Source organism: Pezoporus wallicus, unplaced genomic scaffold (genome assembly GCF_028554395.1).
Source record: "Pezoporus wallicus isolate ANWC-B61680 ecotype Strahan unplaced genomic scaffold, APGP_CSIRO_Pwel_v1 contig_6787, whole genome shotgun sequence".
NCBI lineage: Eukaryota > Metazoa > Chordata > Aves > Psittaciformes > Psittacidae > Pezoporus > Pezoporus wallicus.
This window is the reverse complement of record NW_026636951.1, coordinates 393,420-407,916: the sequence shown is the minus strand read 5'-3', so window position 1 is coordinate 407,916 and position 14,497 is coordinate 393,420. Positions and strand designations below refer to the sequence as shown.

General features: G+C 33.9%; 1 protein-coding gene across 1 annotated transcript in view; it reads right to left on the bottom strand.

The window, feature by feature from the left end:
* The window catches only part of ADGRA1 (adhesion G protein-coupled receptor A1), a 281,612-nt gene that overhangs the window by 137,611 nt on the left and 129,504 nt on the right, over positions 1-14,497 (bottom strand). The window contains exon 8 of the mRNA XM_057402264.1: positions 2,993-3,157. Within this exon, the coding sequence (XP_057258247.1) occupies positions 2,993-3,157 (165 nt within the window). The remainder of the gene's footprint in view (positions 1-2,992; positions 3,158-14,497) is intronic.

Sequence of the window (14,497 nt, the reverse complement as noted above, 5' to 3'; positions counted from 1 at the left end):
GACATCAGTCACTCCTCCCTTATCCACAAATGCTATACCCTTTCATAGAATGCCACCAAACTTCTCAGGCATGATTTGCCCTTAGTGAAACCACATCAGCTGTCACCAACCACCACTATATTTTCCATATGCCTTAGCACAGCTTCCAGAAGGATCTGTTTCATGATCTTGCCAGGCACCAAGGTGAGACTGACTGGCAATTATTATATTAATTATTATATTATATATACTATATATAATATAGTATATTAAGCATTATTATACAATACTATTTTTCTCTATATCCACTGCATTCTCTGGAATGACATAAGTCAGATCTATTTCTTTTGCTACAAAATCCATTGTCATTTTCTAGTATGGACTAAGCAGGACCAATTGGGAGAAATCAGAAAAAACAGAAGTGTATCATCAGCCACTCAGCATGCCTGAAAGAATATAGTTCTTTAATTGCACTGATGTAATGACTGAACCCAGTCAATCATAAAAACATTTTTCCTGCCAGTGAAGCCTCACCTAGCCATTTAACCTTTGCTGAAATATATGTATTATCCCTTCTAAGTTACAAAATGTAGGTGCATTTGGATATTGTTACACAATATGCTGACAGGTTTGGGGCTATGTAAGTTTTCCTTATTTCAAAACAAGAAAAGGTAAAAAGAAAAATATTTTCATATCTTTTAGCTAACTATCACTGGAATAATTAATGTTGTGATACAAAAACAATTGATGCAAAATGAACTGTGAAATGTGCTTCAGAACAAAATCAAAATATGTACAGGGGTATATTCTCCTTTCATGTCTGAGCGGAAATATTACTTATAGTAAAACATTTGCATTAATGCAATTGGGCCATACTGAGTAGCAACTTACCTCTAAAGTAAATCTAAAGAGATAACTCTGAAACTAGCGTTAGTATAGGTAGCAGAATCTGGCCTTCACAAATAGGAATGTTAGAACATAACAATTACCATTTGCATTTCAGAATGATCTTACAGAGAGCTGGAAAACAAAAACTGAACAAACTGTCCATTAGAGAAAAAATCTTCTAGTACATATGGCAAATTCATTCTGACTCACAGTGTCTAATTTTTACTGCAGTTGTGCAATTATAAATACCACCTAGGCTGGTCAGCTGAAATAAATGACACTTCCTTTTTTTACCCAATAAAAGAACGGCCCTTTCTAGCTTTGCTTTTGTGGTTCAGCTCTTTCTACTTACATACTTGCTATATTACCAAAAGTTCAAATACCTTTGTGAGAAAAACTACTGATGTGCTAGCTGCACCTCTCAGGACAAACCTTCAGAACAATTTCAAGTTCTAATGCTCTTTGAGCCTGACAAATTCACTATAATTTTAAACCCATTCCCTCAAATGCCCAAAGAACCTATGGACTCAGCATCCTTTTGATATAAATTTTAAAAATAAATTTGTATTGATTTCTAGAAATATAGTCAATAGGGAGAGAAATGTCCATTCCTGTTCTTTTGATTTATATAAAATGACAAAAATGCCCCTGGTGTTAGTTTCTGTGGTTTGTAGAATTGATATGTATTTATTTATGAAGAAAACGATGTCATGGAAAGAAAATAAACTTCATAAAGTTGTTATCTAAAAGATTCAGTATGTGTTACCTGATAGGAAGTATACATATTTTAAAAGATCTTATTAAAATATGTTTAAGCACGTCTACTATGAGAAAACACAATGGCAGCTTTTCTCATGACAGAAAAAAAAAAAAAAATCTATATCTGAGATTGTCAAAGATCTCTAATGGACTTAATTCATATGTGTATTAAATAGATTTATAAATATATGGTCAGCAAATGGAACGACTGCCTAACACATAATAAATATCTTTATAGTTAAGAGAAAACAAGTTATGTGAGTCAATTTCTCTAACTTCTAATTTATTCTTTTTTTATTCAAACACAAGAAATAATAGTGAAAGGCCTTTGAAAAAGTTTTAAAAATGAAGATAGGCTTTCAGGTCAGAAGTAGATGCAGAAAGTTCTGGTATTGAAGAGAAGCTTCCTCTCTCGTCTGCTTTTCCTTTCATTAACTATTCAAGCTGAATTTTTAATACAGTTCACTTGGTTACAAATTACTTTCTTGATTTCTCAATGGGAATGTCATCATACATCAGTCTTATTGTCAAGCAGGTAATTATATTTTGTTTAAGAGCTTTATGCATAATGTTGAAGTATATTACAGCTAACTGAAAATAATACCAAATTCCACAGAAACCTTAACTTTTCCTTCAGTTTATGAAAAATTAAAAAAACCTCCAAACAACAAATAAAACCCAAAGAAAAAAAAAACACCAGCATATGTAGATAAAAATAAAGATGACACAATAATTACGTTTAGTCAAAAAAACTGTACAGATTCTAAGATTCTGATAGTAGGACAAATTTGTTTTCTAATTTTATGATACATTGCAGGAACTCTGCGTCCTTAAGCTCACCTCCAACAGTCCATTTGCTTTACTAGGTAGTTTTATTTGCTATTTTGAGTCTCTTCAGTGAAATATTTTACTAACAGTTTTATGTTATTTGTTACTTCTAATCTCAGCTGAACAAAACCAACAGAACTGGAACAGACTGGAAGAGTCCTGAAGATTTAATCTGCTAATGCTTTAATACAGTGTCATCATGTTCTGCCATTCTGAAAAATAACCAAGAACAATTTTGAACCCTGTCTCATTTAGCTGTAAAGAGCCTACATCTTTTGAGTTTTTATATAACCTCACTGAGGAATTAGAAAGATTCTCTGACTTTCACAAACCACCGCTCTTCTTGAAGCACTAAGTGCCATTTCCCATAAAAAATCACTGTGTGTTCCTCCTTCCCACTATGTTATATAAAATGACAAACAAATGAGCAGCAAGTGACATCTTCATATCTGACACTGAAGTATCATGTCCATAAGCATGAATATTGTTTGTAGTGATATTAATATATGAAAGACACTCCAAAACCAGCAAATCATACCTGAAATCTCCTTTGTTATTAATGATTCTTTCTGCAGGGCAGTAGGGTGCAGCCGTTTCAAGTACCACAATTTCTACATGTTTAGCGCTATTTCCATATGAATTGTTTACTAGACACTCCCAATCTCCAGATGCATCAATGTCAATGCTGGACAGGATAAGTTCACTATAAAAGAAGATTAATTATTCTATATAAATGATAAAGAGATTGAACCATTGGTTTTCTGACATTAACTTCAGGGATTTTCTATGAAAATATCAAAACGGGTTTTCCTCTATGTTATTATAGGAACAGACAGTATGTGAGAGATTGGTATTAAGATTTTAGCAGCAATTTTAGGTCAGTTTGGATTGTCCACTCAGATTGTAACAGGCAATAACACAGATTACAAATCATCACAAAGGAATATCAGTTATGTATCAATGCCCATTCTCCTTTCCCTGAACAGAAAAATGCTGGTTTTGTGGCCAAGCACTTCAAAGTCTAAAATGCATTTCAAATTGGCAATGCAACCAATCTGCACAGAATGCATCCCTTCAGCTGCAATTGCAGCTCCTGTTGCATTTCAACAGCAGAACCTGCTCCTTCTGTGGTGGCATTGGAAAAGTAGCTATTGACTAGAAGCCATTAACATTAGAAGGGATAATTTTCCTGATGAATGCAAATGCTAATATTTCTTTCAGTACTTTACTACTCACAAACTTCTTTCACACTGTACCCCACCAAATATGAAATGTAAGGGTGCATTAATTCTATAATGAGTGGTAGAGAAGTTAAATATAGGGACTTTTTATGGCTTCTCTTACAATACAAACATTGTGCATGACTGCCCTACACCAGTATTTAGCTGCCTAAGTTAAATAGCCTATATATAATTAGAGAAGGAAGAATTTCAGAAACATTTACCGTTCTCTAGAACTGCTCTAGTTAATATTTTCTATATAGTTTAAATCGAACAAGAAGCTTTCATTCATCTAATGAATGCAACCCTGGCTCTAATGAGGTCAATAAAGTTTAGTTTTTCAACTGGCTTTATCAGGGATTAAATTTTATCCGATTACTGCAACTCTACAGATCTCACAGAAAAAAAAAAAAAAAAAAGCTAACTAACTACTACATTTTAAAAAGGTAACACATCAGATCTTAAGTGTGCCATTGGGCTAGAAATTAATTTTATAACAGTTTTAAAGAAAGTACAGCTTTTGAAAAAATAGGAAGAGGAAAAAAGGTAGCAATGATCTGAAATATTTACACAAATGGCTCAACTTTGAATCTGCCTTCTGCTTTAGACAATTAGAAATTATGTGGGAAGAAATGGAGTATGTCAGAAAAAGCGAGAAGGTACATTACATGAACAGAAGCACAGAACTTAAAAGTTGTTAAGTCGATTTCAAAACTATATTTAAAACTAAATCTTTAAAAATTCTACTTGCAGCCTTTGGCATTTTTGTGAAGGTCCTTACATTTGAAAGATCCATACAGAATAATTAAAAAAAAAAAAAAATTAAAAATTTTTGCTCTTTTAAACTTCTTAAAAAATGTCATTCTTTTTCAGTTTAAAACTTTGCATATTACACATGCACTTGTATCAACTTCTCTACAAGAAACGATTGAATCAGATCTCCCAGTATAAAGTCTATTTCTGATACATATGAAAGTAGACCACAATCAAGGTAGGAACTAATTAGACAGCTGCGTATGTAATTTTCCCTTTGAAACATAAACATAATGAAGGATGATTTTTCATGTGCTTACTACAGGACTGTTATCTTGGTTCCCAGAAAACAAACAAACCATGGTAAATAGCCTTAAATTGCTTCCAAATTTTTGTTGAATTTATCATTAAACAGTAACTTTTAAAATCTCATAATTTATCTATTTATCGTGGTTTTAAACTCCAAGTACCTTGTAACTCCTTGTTTCATTTTCACAATTAATTCTAACTTGGTTTACTGCAGAATATACAGAAAATGCACTACTAGCCATTCGCATACAGAGTAGCTGAGTATTTTCATGTCAAAAGAAGCTATTGTTCTCTTAAGAAGTCTTAGATGGGAAAGCCCCGTAACAGCAGCCTCTCAGCTAACTCAGTATACCTTTTTACATTCAGGTTGAAATACTTACGTAAAATTACCCAGCTGAGAACAATTTTTTAATTAAATCTTCTATTTCATATGTCACAACAATCTCACATCATCTTTACAGACAACTGAGAAAGAATATATTCCTAGAGCTTATAAAAATAATTATCCATAAAAGCTCTTTTCACAATAGATAGCATAAATATTCACCTATGGCATGAAGACCCAGAGAGTTCCCAAATGAACAGAGTGCATGATTGATGAGCTGATCTTTGAAATATTTCCTATAAAATATCTATAATTATTGTTAATGATACAAATTTGATAAAATTTGGAACCATGGTGATTTTAGGTAAAAAAAAAACCCTTGAGCATATATCAGTTTTACAGTTAAGCAATGTGAAAATATATAAATATGAAGAAAAAGGGTACATTTTGCATTTATTTAAACTGCTGAAGTGTGTTCCAATGTGATTTTATCTGCTGCTAAACACATCTCCTGTCATTAGATGAAATTTCAAAGACAGACAAATACTGACTGATCAGTGTTGCTTCTGGTAGAAACACAGTACCTGAACACTAGTTCCAAGTTCTCTAAAATATTAAGTAAATCCTCACATTCACACTTTTAATTTTCTATGGCCCTTTCTGCAGATGGTGAACCAAATAAGCCAGAATAGGTTTATGCAATATAGTAGAAGCTGTACAATTACTAGAACATGGAACTGTCTTCTGTATTGCCATCTGGTCACTGTAAATGATGCATTCATTTATATTCCTCTAGGAATATTTTGGATAGCAAGCCCAATGGTGAAACTGTTCATTTACTTACCATCTGGATATGAAAAATGATAAATTGATCTTATACCCCTGGAGGATTTGGGGAATTGGATTTCAAAAAAAAAAAAAGGTCTTCATTCTCAGAGCAGTCAACTTGATTCTTTAAATTTCTCCACTTATAATCCTTCACAACGCCACAGTCCTTGCAGACCAAATGGAAAGGGTAGGCCTGTATACAATTTTGAACCTCTTCACAAAGTTTTGCAGTAGGTCAGTTATATATTTTAAGACTTGCACTGTTACATGAGTAACAGCGAGTTACTGTTCTGGAAGTTCTGTTTTATTTTCTTACTCTTAATAGAAAGGCATTCTCCATCTATCTTGGCCATGGCAAGAAGTCTTGATAAAAGGCAAGAGCTATCCTATGACCTGAAAAAGTGGCAGGACTCCCTGGATTAGAAGCTTGACAAGAGCACAACAGAATTAAGACAGGACAGCACCTTTGGCTGTGTATTTTTCTTAATTATCCTCATTGAAGCTAATAAACATCAGGCCACAAATGAAAACATCTTCTCTGTACTATGCAGTTTTCCTAAGGATGGAGTATTAATCAGAAAGAGGTTCTACTCCCTCTGCATTAGTAATCACATCCTGCTCCTCAGAAGTGTGATAGTTGCAACTTCTATGGAAATTTTTGGCCTACCAAAACATAAAGCAAAGTCATACATTTATGTTACCAAGGCAAACTGAATATGAAGGTTGCTGCTTGATGAGAACAAAAGGATGACTAGCATGCTTTTATCAATTATTATTTTTTTTAAACTACAGAGGCCTTCTCACTAAAAACATTGAAAGGAAGCAAGAGAATATACATGTTTCTTTTTTATACTGGGAAATATAATGCATAGTAAGATTCCTTTTTCAAATGTGATGAATGACATTGAAAAATTAATCAAAATGTATAGCTGATACAATTGCATGAAAAATTTCTTATAATATTCAATAGAAGCCTGTGGCATTTGTCATTACAAAAAGAGGAACCATAATACAGGTGGAAGCCATACTCATGTAATCAAGTAACCTATGACAATAGATTTCTATTTGAGGCATGTTTTGCATTGCTATAGCCACGAATAACTAATTAGACAATCAGAAGTAGGTCTCATTATGCAAAGTTACTCAACCACATCCTAAAGTAATACCTTAGCGACATTTACTGTATGCCCCAGCAGTCATTTGCATGCCAAAAAAACCAGTAATGAATAAAGAGGAGACTTTGACACCATATTTTGATTTGCTTTCCACAAGAAATGTTTTAAAAGACTGACTGGAACTTCTGTAAGATGGAAAGAACCAACTGCTCTTCTGGAGACAAAAACTAATTACTCAAACACAGATTACACTTAGTTTTCCTCATATTCTTCTACCAACAGATAAAATAGTGAATGCTCTCCTACAGTTTGGTCAGAAGGCCTGCATAACCTGCATCCAACCCACACCACCCTAAATTATTAATACTAACATAAAATCTAAAAAATGTGTATGGGTCTCCAGAGTACACTGCTGCTTGGAATACAGACTTTCACAGGGGATATAAGGTTAAAACATGGAAAATGAAGACAGAATGTGTAAATCTAGGCACTTTAACTGGACTTAAATTGCTAGTCTGATCTCTCTGACAACATTACTTATTTATCCATGAAAGAAACAGCTTTAGAAGGTTGATGGCATTTAAAGAAAGTTTGTGGCCAGGCAACTGTAAGAGAAAACTAAGATTAAAGTCAGTACTCATTTTATGCTAGATGTCTAGCAAATATTTTCAGATTTATCATACACTTGGGAAATTCAATGCACATGATTTTCTGTTTCTTCTGATTGAATAGAAAAGCAAAGCATAATTTACCATTTAACGCCATCTGTAGCTACCCAAGAAACATAATTTGCTGCTTCTACTATAATTTACCTACGTTGCTCACATCAGTATCCAACAACCCCAACAATAGTTGGACTTCAGAGATGGCAATGGAAAGGACCTAATTTTAATGACAATTTATTGACAGAAAAAAAAAATACAAAAACCCCAACCTACTTCCAAAATTGGAGAAAAGACCCGTATGTCAATTAGTAAACCTCCTCGTGTTATTTCCTTTGTATGGCTCAAGTTACTTCAACTGCAATGCAGATGTTCAAAAATATTGTCTAATATTACCAATTTGTTATGTAAACATTTGCCCAATAGCTAGATACATTTTCTGTAGGTGGATGTGAAAGAACGTGTGACCTACATCTTTATGCCATCTATTTGTTAAAATTGAGAAAACAAGTACTAATCTAAGAGTGACTCTACCAAATGATCTTCAGAAATGGAGTCAGAAATCTAAATAACTCTACAACATGCCACAACATGTCTGGCTTGTATGATCCTTTTCTTTCTCATTGAGCTCGTCAGGTAGAGACAGACTACCAGCTACTGTGCTGCAATGAAGGGTGTGCATAAAGATGCTTGCATTTATCTTCATACTCCCACAGTCCTAGAGTCAACACATGCTAGTCTAGCTAGCCAAGAATGTAAAGTCGGGAGGGAAAGAAAAGGTATTAACAGCTCGAGAGCACTCAAAGCTTTCTCTTGCTGTCTTCAGACAGCTGGCAGGTCTGTGATGGCACAGTTCTCTAAAGCTGTGAGAAGAGCAGATTTGGGCCAGAGCTTATTCACAGAGCTTATTCAAAGTACTTTATGAACCTTTTGTCTATCATTGAGCTGCATTGTCAGTTGGTGAAAAGTTTAGGGATGCTCAAATATGTTTATTGTTATTAATCTTGTTATACCAGCAAACAGCTTGACTGCAGGATGAATACAGCTGCAGTCTTCTGGGGAAATAGTGCTACACTGCTGTATGCCTTTCATCTGCCCTTAAGTAGTCTGTATGCTGCAAAGTTATATCCAGAGGAAGCTTTATTTCATTAGCATAACTCTTGTGATCTGTACACTATCAGAGGTTCTTAGACAAAAATAACATCATGACAATCAGTCCAATAGCCAAAATTACATAAAAAGCCTTTAAAGTAAAATATTTCCAAGGTGATTCAGAAGTGCTAACCTACTTAAGACAATTCTTGATTATTTGATTAGGTGCCACTTGGACCAGCAAAAAGAAAAGGAAAAAAAGGAAACAAACAAACAAAGCCACAACCTGCCCCCCCCCCCCGCAATAAACCCAAACCGCATAAACCCCACCAAACTACATAAAGCCCAAAACAAAACTACTACATTAATTTTACAATTTCAAATTATTTGTCAGATTCAGAATACTTTGACAGAATTTCCCACTCTCTCTATTCAGAATCTAAATGCAGAAATTAAATATTTAATGTATGCTTTATGGGATAAAGTAATTGTGTATTAGGTCTAGAATACTGACCTGTTTTATTTGCTGACCTGTAAGAAATTTGGGAAGATCTAAAAAGTAGGTAAGACATAGCAGATTCCTACATAAGAACTCCAGGAACAATCTTTATTTCTCTAGTATATGGTGTATTTCTAACAGTGTAAACTTTTTTTTGTGATGGCCAGGGGTTATCCAATCAAAATATCATAAACAGTTAAAAAGGGGGCTCTTGCATCCTGTAGGGAGAAAGAAGGGAAGGGGCTTGGACCTTTTTCATTGAGTTCCAGACTGCTAATGGAGCAGCTTTTTGTTAGATTATAAGGAATATGCCCTGCAATATGTTCTCTATGTTGAATAGATTGAAATACATGAAAAGTAAAAATTAATTCAGTTATTTTTTTTAATATTTCTAACATGTTTTGCTTTAAAGAAATGGTTTGCTTCACCAGTATCTAGGGTGAGTGACCTGGTAGCAGTACTTCAGAGTCATAATTGCTCTGATAATCACAGTTGATGCACAGGATTACAAACTACTGCCAGGACTGAGTGAAATGTAAAACTGTACCTCACATTCATGTTGACAGGAAAGGTAATTTAAAAAAAGCCAGGCCTGAGATGTTCATTCCAAACTGCTGCTGCAGTGCAGCATTTCCTCAGCTGCATAGCTGCAGTGGTTTGAAGAGTCATGATAAAATCATTCTGGCCCTAGAAAGTCAAGGCAAAACCCCACAGCAGGGGGGAAAGTAGAAATTTTTGTTGTTAATACTGAACTTAACATTTTATTTCAGTGGTGTGCCTGGATGGACCCATACATAGCTGCAGGAAATAAACAGAGGTGGAAGTGAGAGGTCAAAATTTAGTGCAATGCATCTTCATAATCTGTTCTCAACATCAAAATAATGATAATGTTCTTCAAGAGGGATTCCATAATTTTCTTCATACCATTCTGACTTAACTATTTCTCTATGGCTTTTTTCATTCTATCAGCCAAAACCACTTGCATATATTTGTCTGTGAAAATACCTATTTCCCAAACACGTTTCAATAAACAGTTACTCAAGCCTGCAGTTTATATGGCAAAGCACAATTCTTACATAGTGGCCTATTCCTTTAATGATAGATGGTATCATGGTTGCTGCTTTTGTTTTTCATTGTACTAGTACATATTGTTACAACTGTATTATGAATTATTCCCCAAACCAACTAATAATAAAGCTGTCATTGAGTTTTATTCAGATAATTGAAAGATTTTTAGAGAAAAGGCCGAAATTTAATTAATCTTCCAGATTAATTCACAGGAAGATTCTCTTAATTTCAAATAGTTAAACCCTTCACCTGTGTATTTCATAATATTCTGAAAGAATTTGAAATATTAACTTCCTGTCTGATATATGAGAATGTTGCTGGTAAAGGTGCATCTGTCACTATTCTTCGATGCCTCCAGAGCCTGAAGTAAACTGTATACCATTGACTACAGGGTTTAAAGTAATCTTGAAACATTGATTTACAATTTAAATGGTTATTTTGCTTCGTTTCTTTCCTGACTGCTTGACAACTAAGGGTCAGAGTCAATTAGGTGAACCAACAAAATATCAGCACTAAACAATTTCTGCTGATTTCCCTGGGCTTTTCAGCATGACCCTCAGCTGCTCATCTTCAAATGCACATGACAGCAGAACACAAAATGATTATAAAATATCTGCATTTCTGGATCAGTTTCTAACATTTACTTTTGTTAACCTTGTGCAGAATGAACATCCAATATTTTGCATGATTTGGCATATATATGAATCTCCAATTTTTTATCTAACTAGCAACACATTCTTCAGTGCTATACCATTTTCGGACTGTTCTGAAGCTAGTATCAGCCCAAACCACTACTGCTTGCTTCATATCTTTTCCAGATGTATTCTTGCCACAAACTGTTAGGGAAGTTCAGAGGTCATTTGGATCCTTTCCACAAAAAACAGGCATAGAGTTTCTGTCTTTCTCACAGAAATTCCGTAAGTGTTTTGTTCTTTCTCATAATGAATGCTTGCCTGGACCTCAAATTTGTCATGACACTACCTGTCTACTCCTGGAATCGATTTTCTTTCTATAATCATAGAAACAATACTTGTTCTTTTAGTGAAACTGTCTCAGCCAGATTCCAAACTCTTAACTAATAGCTACTGTGATCATCTCAAACACTTAAAAATTACTAAGTGGACTCAAAACCCCCTTTAGATTACAAAAATGATGACCAAAATTTTTTAATCCACAACACATTTTAATTCTTTTTTTTCCTCATTTTTTCTCTATTACAGTACAAGTAGATCATTATTTGAAACTCTTCCTTGCTGTCAGACATTTCTTTTGCAGACGGAAAGTTTGGACATTTTCAAATAATCATATACCTCTAAACGCATCTGTCAGAAATCAATATACACATTTTATGTATAAATGTTAAAATCAGTTTTCTTACTATTTCCCCTATCCTTGCTACACCTAATGGATCAGCTGTAGTTTCATTTTCTGTTACCTCAAATGCTACTATTTCCTTCATTATTTACTTATGACCATCCCATATTGGTACTGACAGCTGTCAAAATGTAAAGCCCTAGATGCTTTTAAAACCTCAAGCTTTTTAAGCTGCTTTTTTTTCAATTTAAATTTATTTAAGAGAAAAACACTGTGGGGGATCCCAGTTGAGACCTAATAGTTTGTCTTTCCAGACTATCTACACAACAAGTATTACATCTGAAAAACACTTCTGATACTAGAACCTGCTATCCTAGGTTTAGTTGGGAGCATGTTAGTTTCTCCAGTTGTAGCACTCCTTTTTATGGGTTCTTAACTTTATGCACTGTTTAATGTTTTCAGGAGTACTTCTGAACTGTAATGGTCCCAGAGCAGCCATTACAGCTGTCAGAAGCATAAGCACTGTTGAACACTACAAAAGTATTCACAGAATAGAACTAAAAAGACTAAAACCGTGATTTTAGTATATACAGTAAATAAGAAAATTCCTCAAAATTAAAGCCTCTCTACTACTGTGAAGTTGTTTGGTTTATAAAACTAAAATATTTTTCCTTTTTAAATTTAATATTATAATATGATTCTATAATTCTATAACTGTCCTGCTAGCCTCTCACTCCAAACGCTGAAAGGGAACAGTGGGGAAGTTGGGAAAGACGCTGGGCCGCAGAGAAACATACATAATCCGCCTTCTAGGTGGTTTCAGGGATATGGACTGTTTCATTGACACTTACAGTGATAATCTAATATTCCACGCTTAAAAAATTAGGCTGTCTTCATGGAAACACAAGTAACAATTTAGCTAGATCCATTCACAGATGATAGGAAATTGCTTCCACATCACACATTTTCATGTATGACTATGACATTTATACACAGGCATAATGACAGAAAATTCAACATGAGTAAAATAAAATATTATTATCATTGGCAAGAAATGGTAAATGTGAGCTAGCAGCAGAATTGAAAACACCTTCTCAAGCTTTCCTATAAGGGAATACTCTTTGCCAAGAAAAATGTCACAGGCCGGAATTCAGTTCAGAACTTTAGTTTAATTATTGTAACAAAAACATTTATTTTAGCTTCTTCTGCTTTATCATAAGAGACAAAAAAATACACATTTGGATATTTTATCCTTTTACTGTGCCAGTTAATAAAACAGAAGGGTTTAGTATGATGTTTGTGTTGTAAATCCATGTCCAGAAATATCTGGAACTACCCAATAAAATAACCATCTAAAAATGTTTGAATAAGCAGCTTTTGGAACAGGACTACACCTCTTTGTTCAAAACTAGCTTCAGCAATCTTTAAATTGCTAAGCAGGACAAGCCAAACCTTATCCTTTAGTGCAATCACAGAAAAACACAGACGGTGGACATCTGCTGTAAAGAGTAGGCAAAATATGACACTGTAAGTGAATTACCTTTATTCTTACTCCAAATCCTACCCTTAACACATGATAACCTCAGGAAGACACTTTCTGATGTTTCAAGGGGTCTTGTACACCTGTGATTTATCCTTAAGAGCTATCACAAGCTAGTGTGTTATAGTATGTAACAAGCATATTATTACATACTACTGTAACATGTAATAAGTATGCTATTGGGTATTATTTTAACATGTAATAATGATGCAAACTGAGTTCCAGTATATATTGTTATAATGATGGGATTAAAATTAAGAAATGCTGAAGAAAGTTTTTACAATCAGAACTTGCCCAATATTTTCTCATTTGCAACATGAAGATACAATAATCTCCATAATTTACACTAAAAAAAAATCACTGACTTCAAAACAGTATTGTTTTTAAAAGCTAGTTTCAAAAGTATATATGCCTCATGCCTTTAGTAAGTTAATTTTGATCAGCCCCTTGATCAAAGCAGAGACATGACTGCCTGAATATTTTTGACTGGATAAGGACTATGCTGTATGTTCTAAGGCAGTATCGATGCCCTACTTTAAAATAAAGTAAAACACAGCTCAAATTAATGAGCAATTAAAATGTCATACACTTTTAAATCAGTGTCTATGAAGATTTTAATTAAAAAATATTTTGTCTCATTTTGACAGTCTGTATCATGTAACTTGGAAAAGTCAAAGTATTTTTCCGGTCTATAACTGCAAATATGATGATGTATTTAGAGAACATTCTTTCTGAACACCCAGTCCCACTGTATGCTGCAACATAAACATCAAGGTCACCTATCAAATGGCACAGAAAACAAGGTAAGTAGCAGATCAACCATCCTTATTAAAATATTGCTATGGTAGACAATGATTCTTATTTAACAGTATGGCAAAATATAAGCAATATAAGGTAAAATTCAGTCTAACTACTTCTAAACCTGCTTTTTTAAAAGAATAATTATTTTGAAAATCTTAACATTTTTCAACAATTTCAGTTAATTACTCTACAAATTGCTTATGTAGTGCAAAATTAATTCGGCTGAAACATATAAGGTGATTAACAGCATGTCTTTAAATTTTGATGTCATGGAAATAAGAAGAACATTTAATTTAAGTTACTTGGCAGTTATATAATAGCTCATGCACTTGGCATTACCATACTAATTGGCCTAACAGTCTTCTTCATTATTCGCTATAGCCATACACATTGGTATTAGAAGAAAGCCAGCACCTGTGAGAATAGGTCAGGTCTACGCCTCTAGATCTACAGGACTTCAAAAAGGGTCGAATAATCAGAGAGTACACAAAATTAATAAAGCAAAATGACCTCAGTG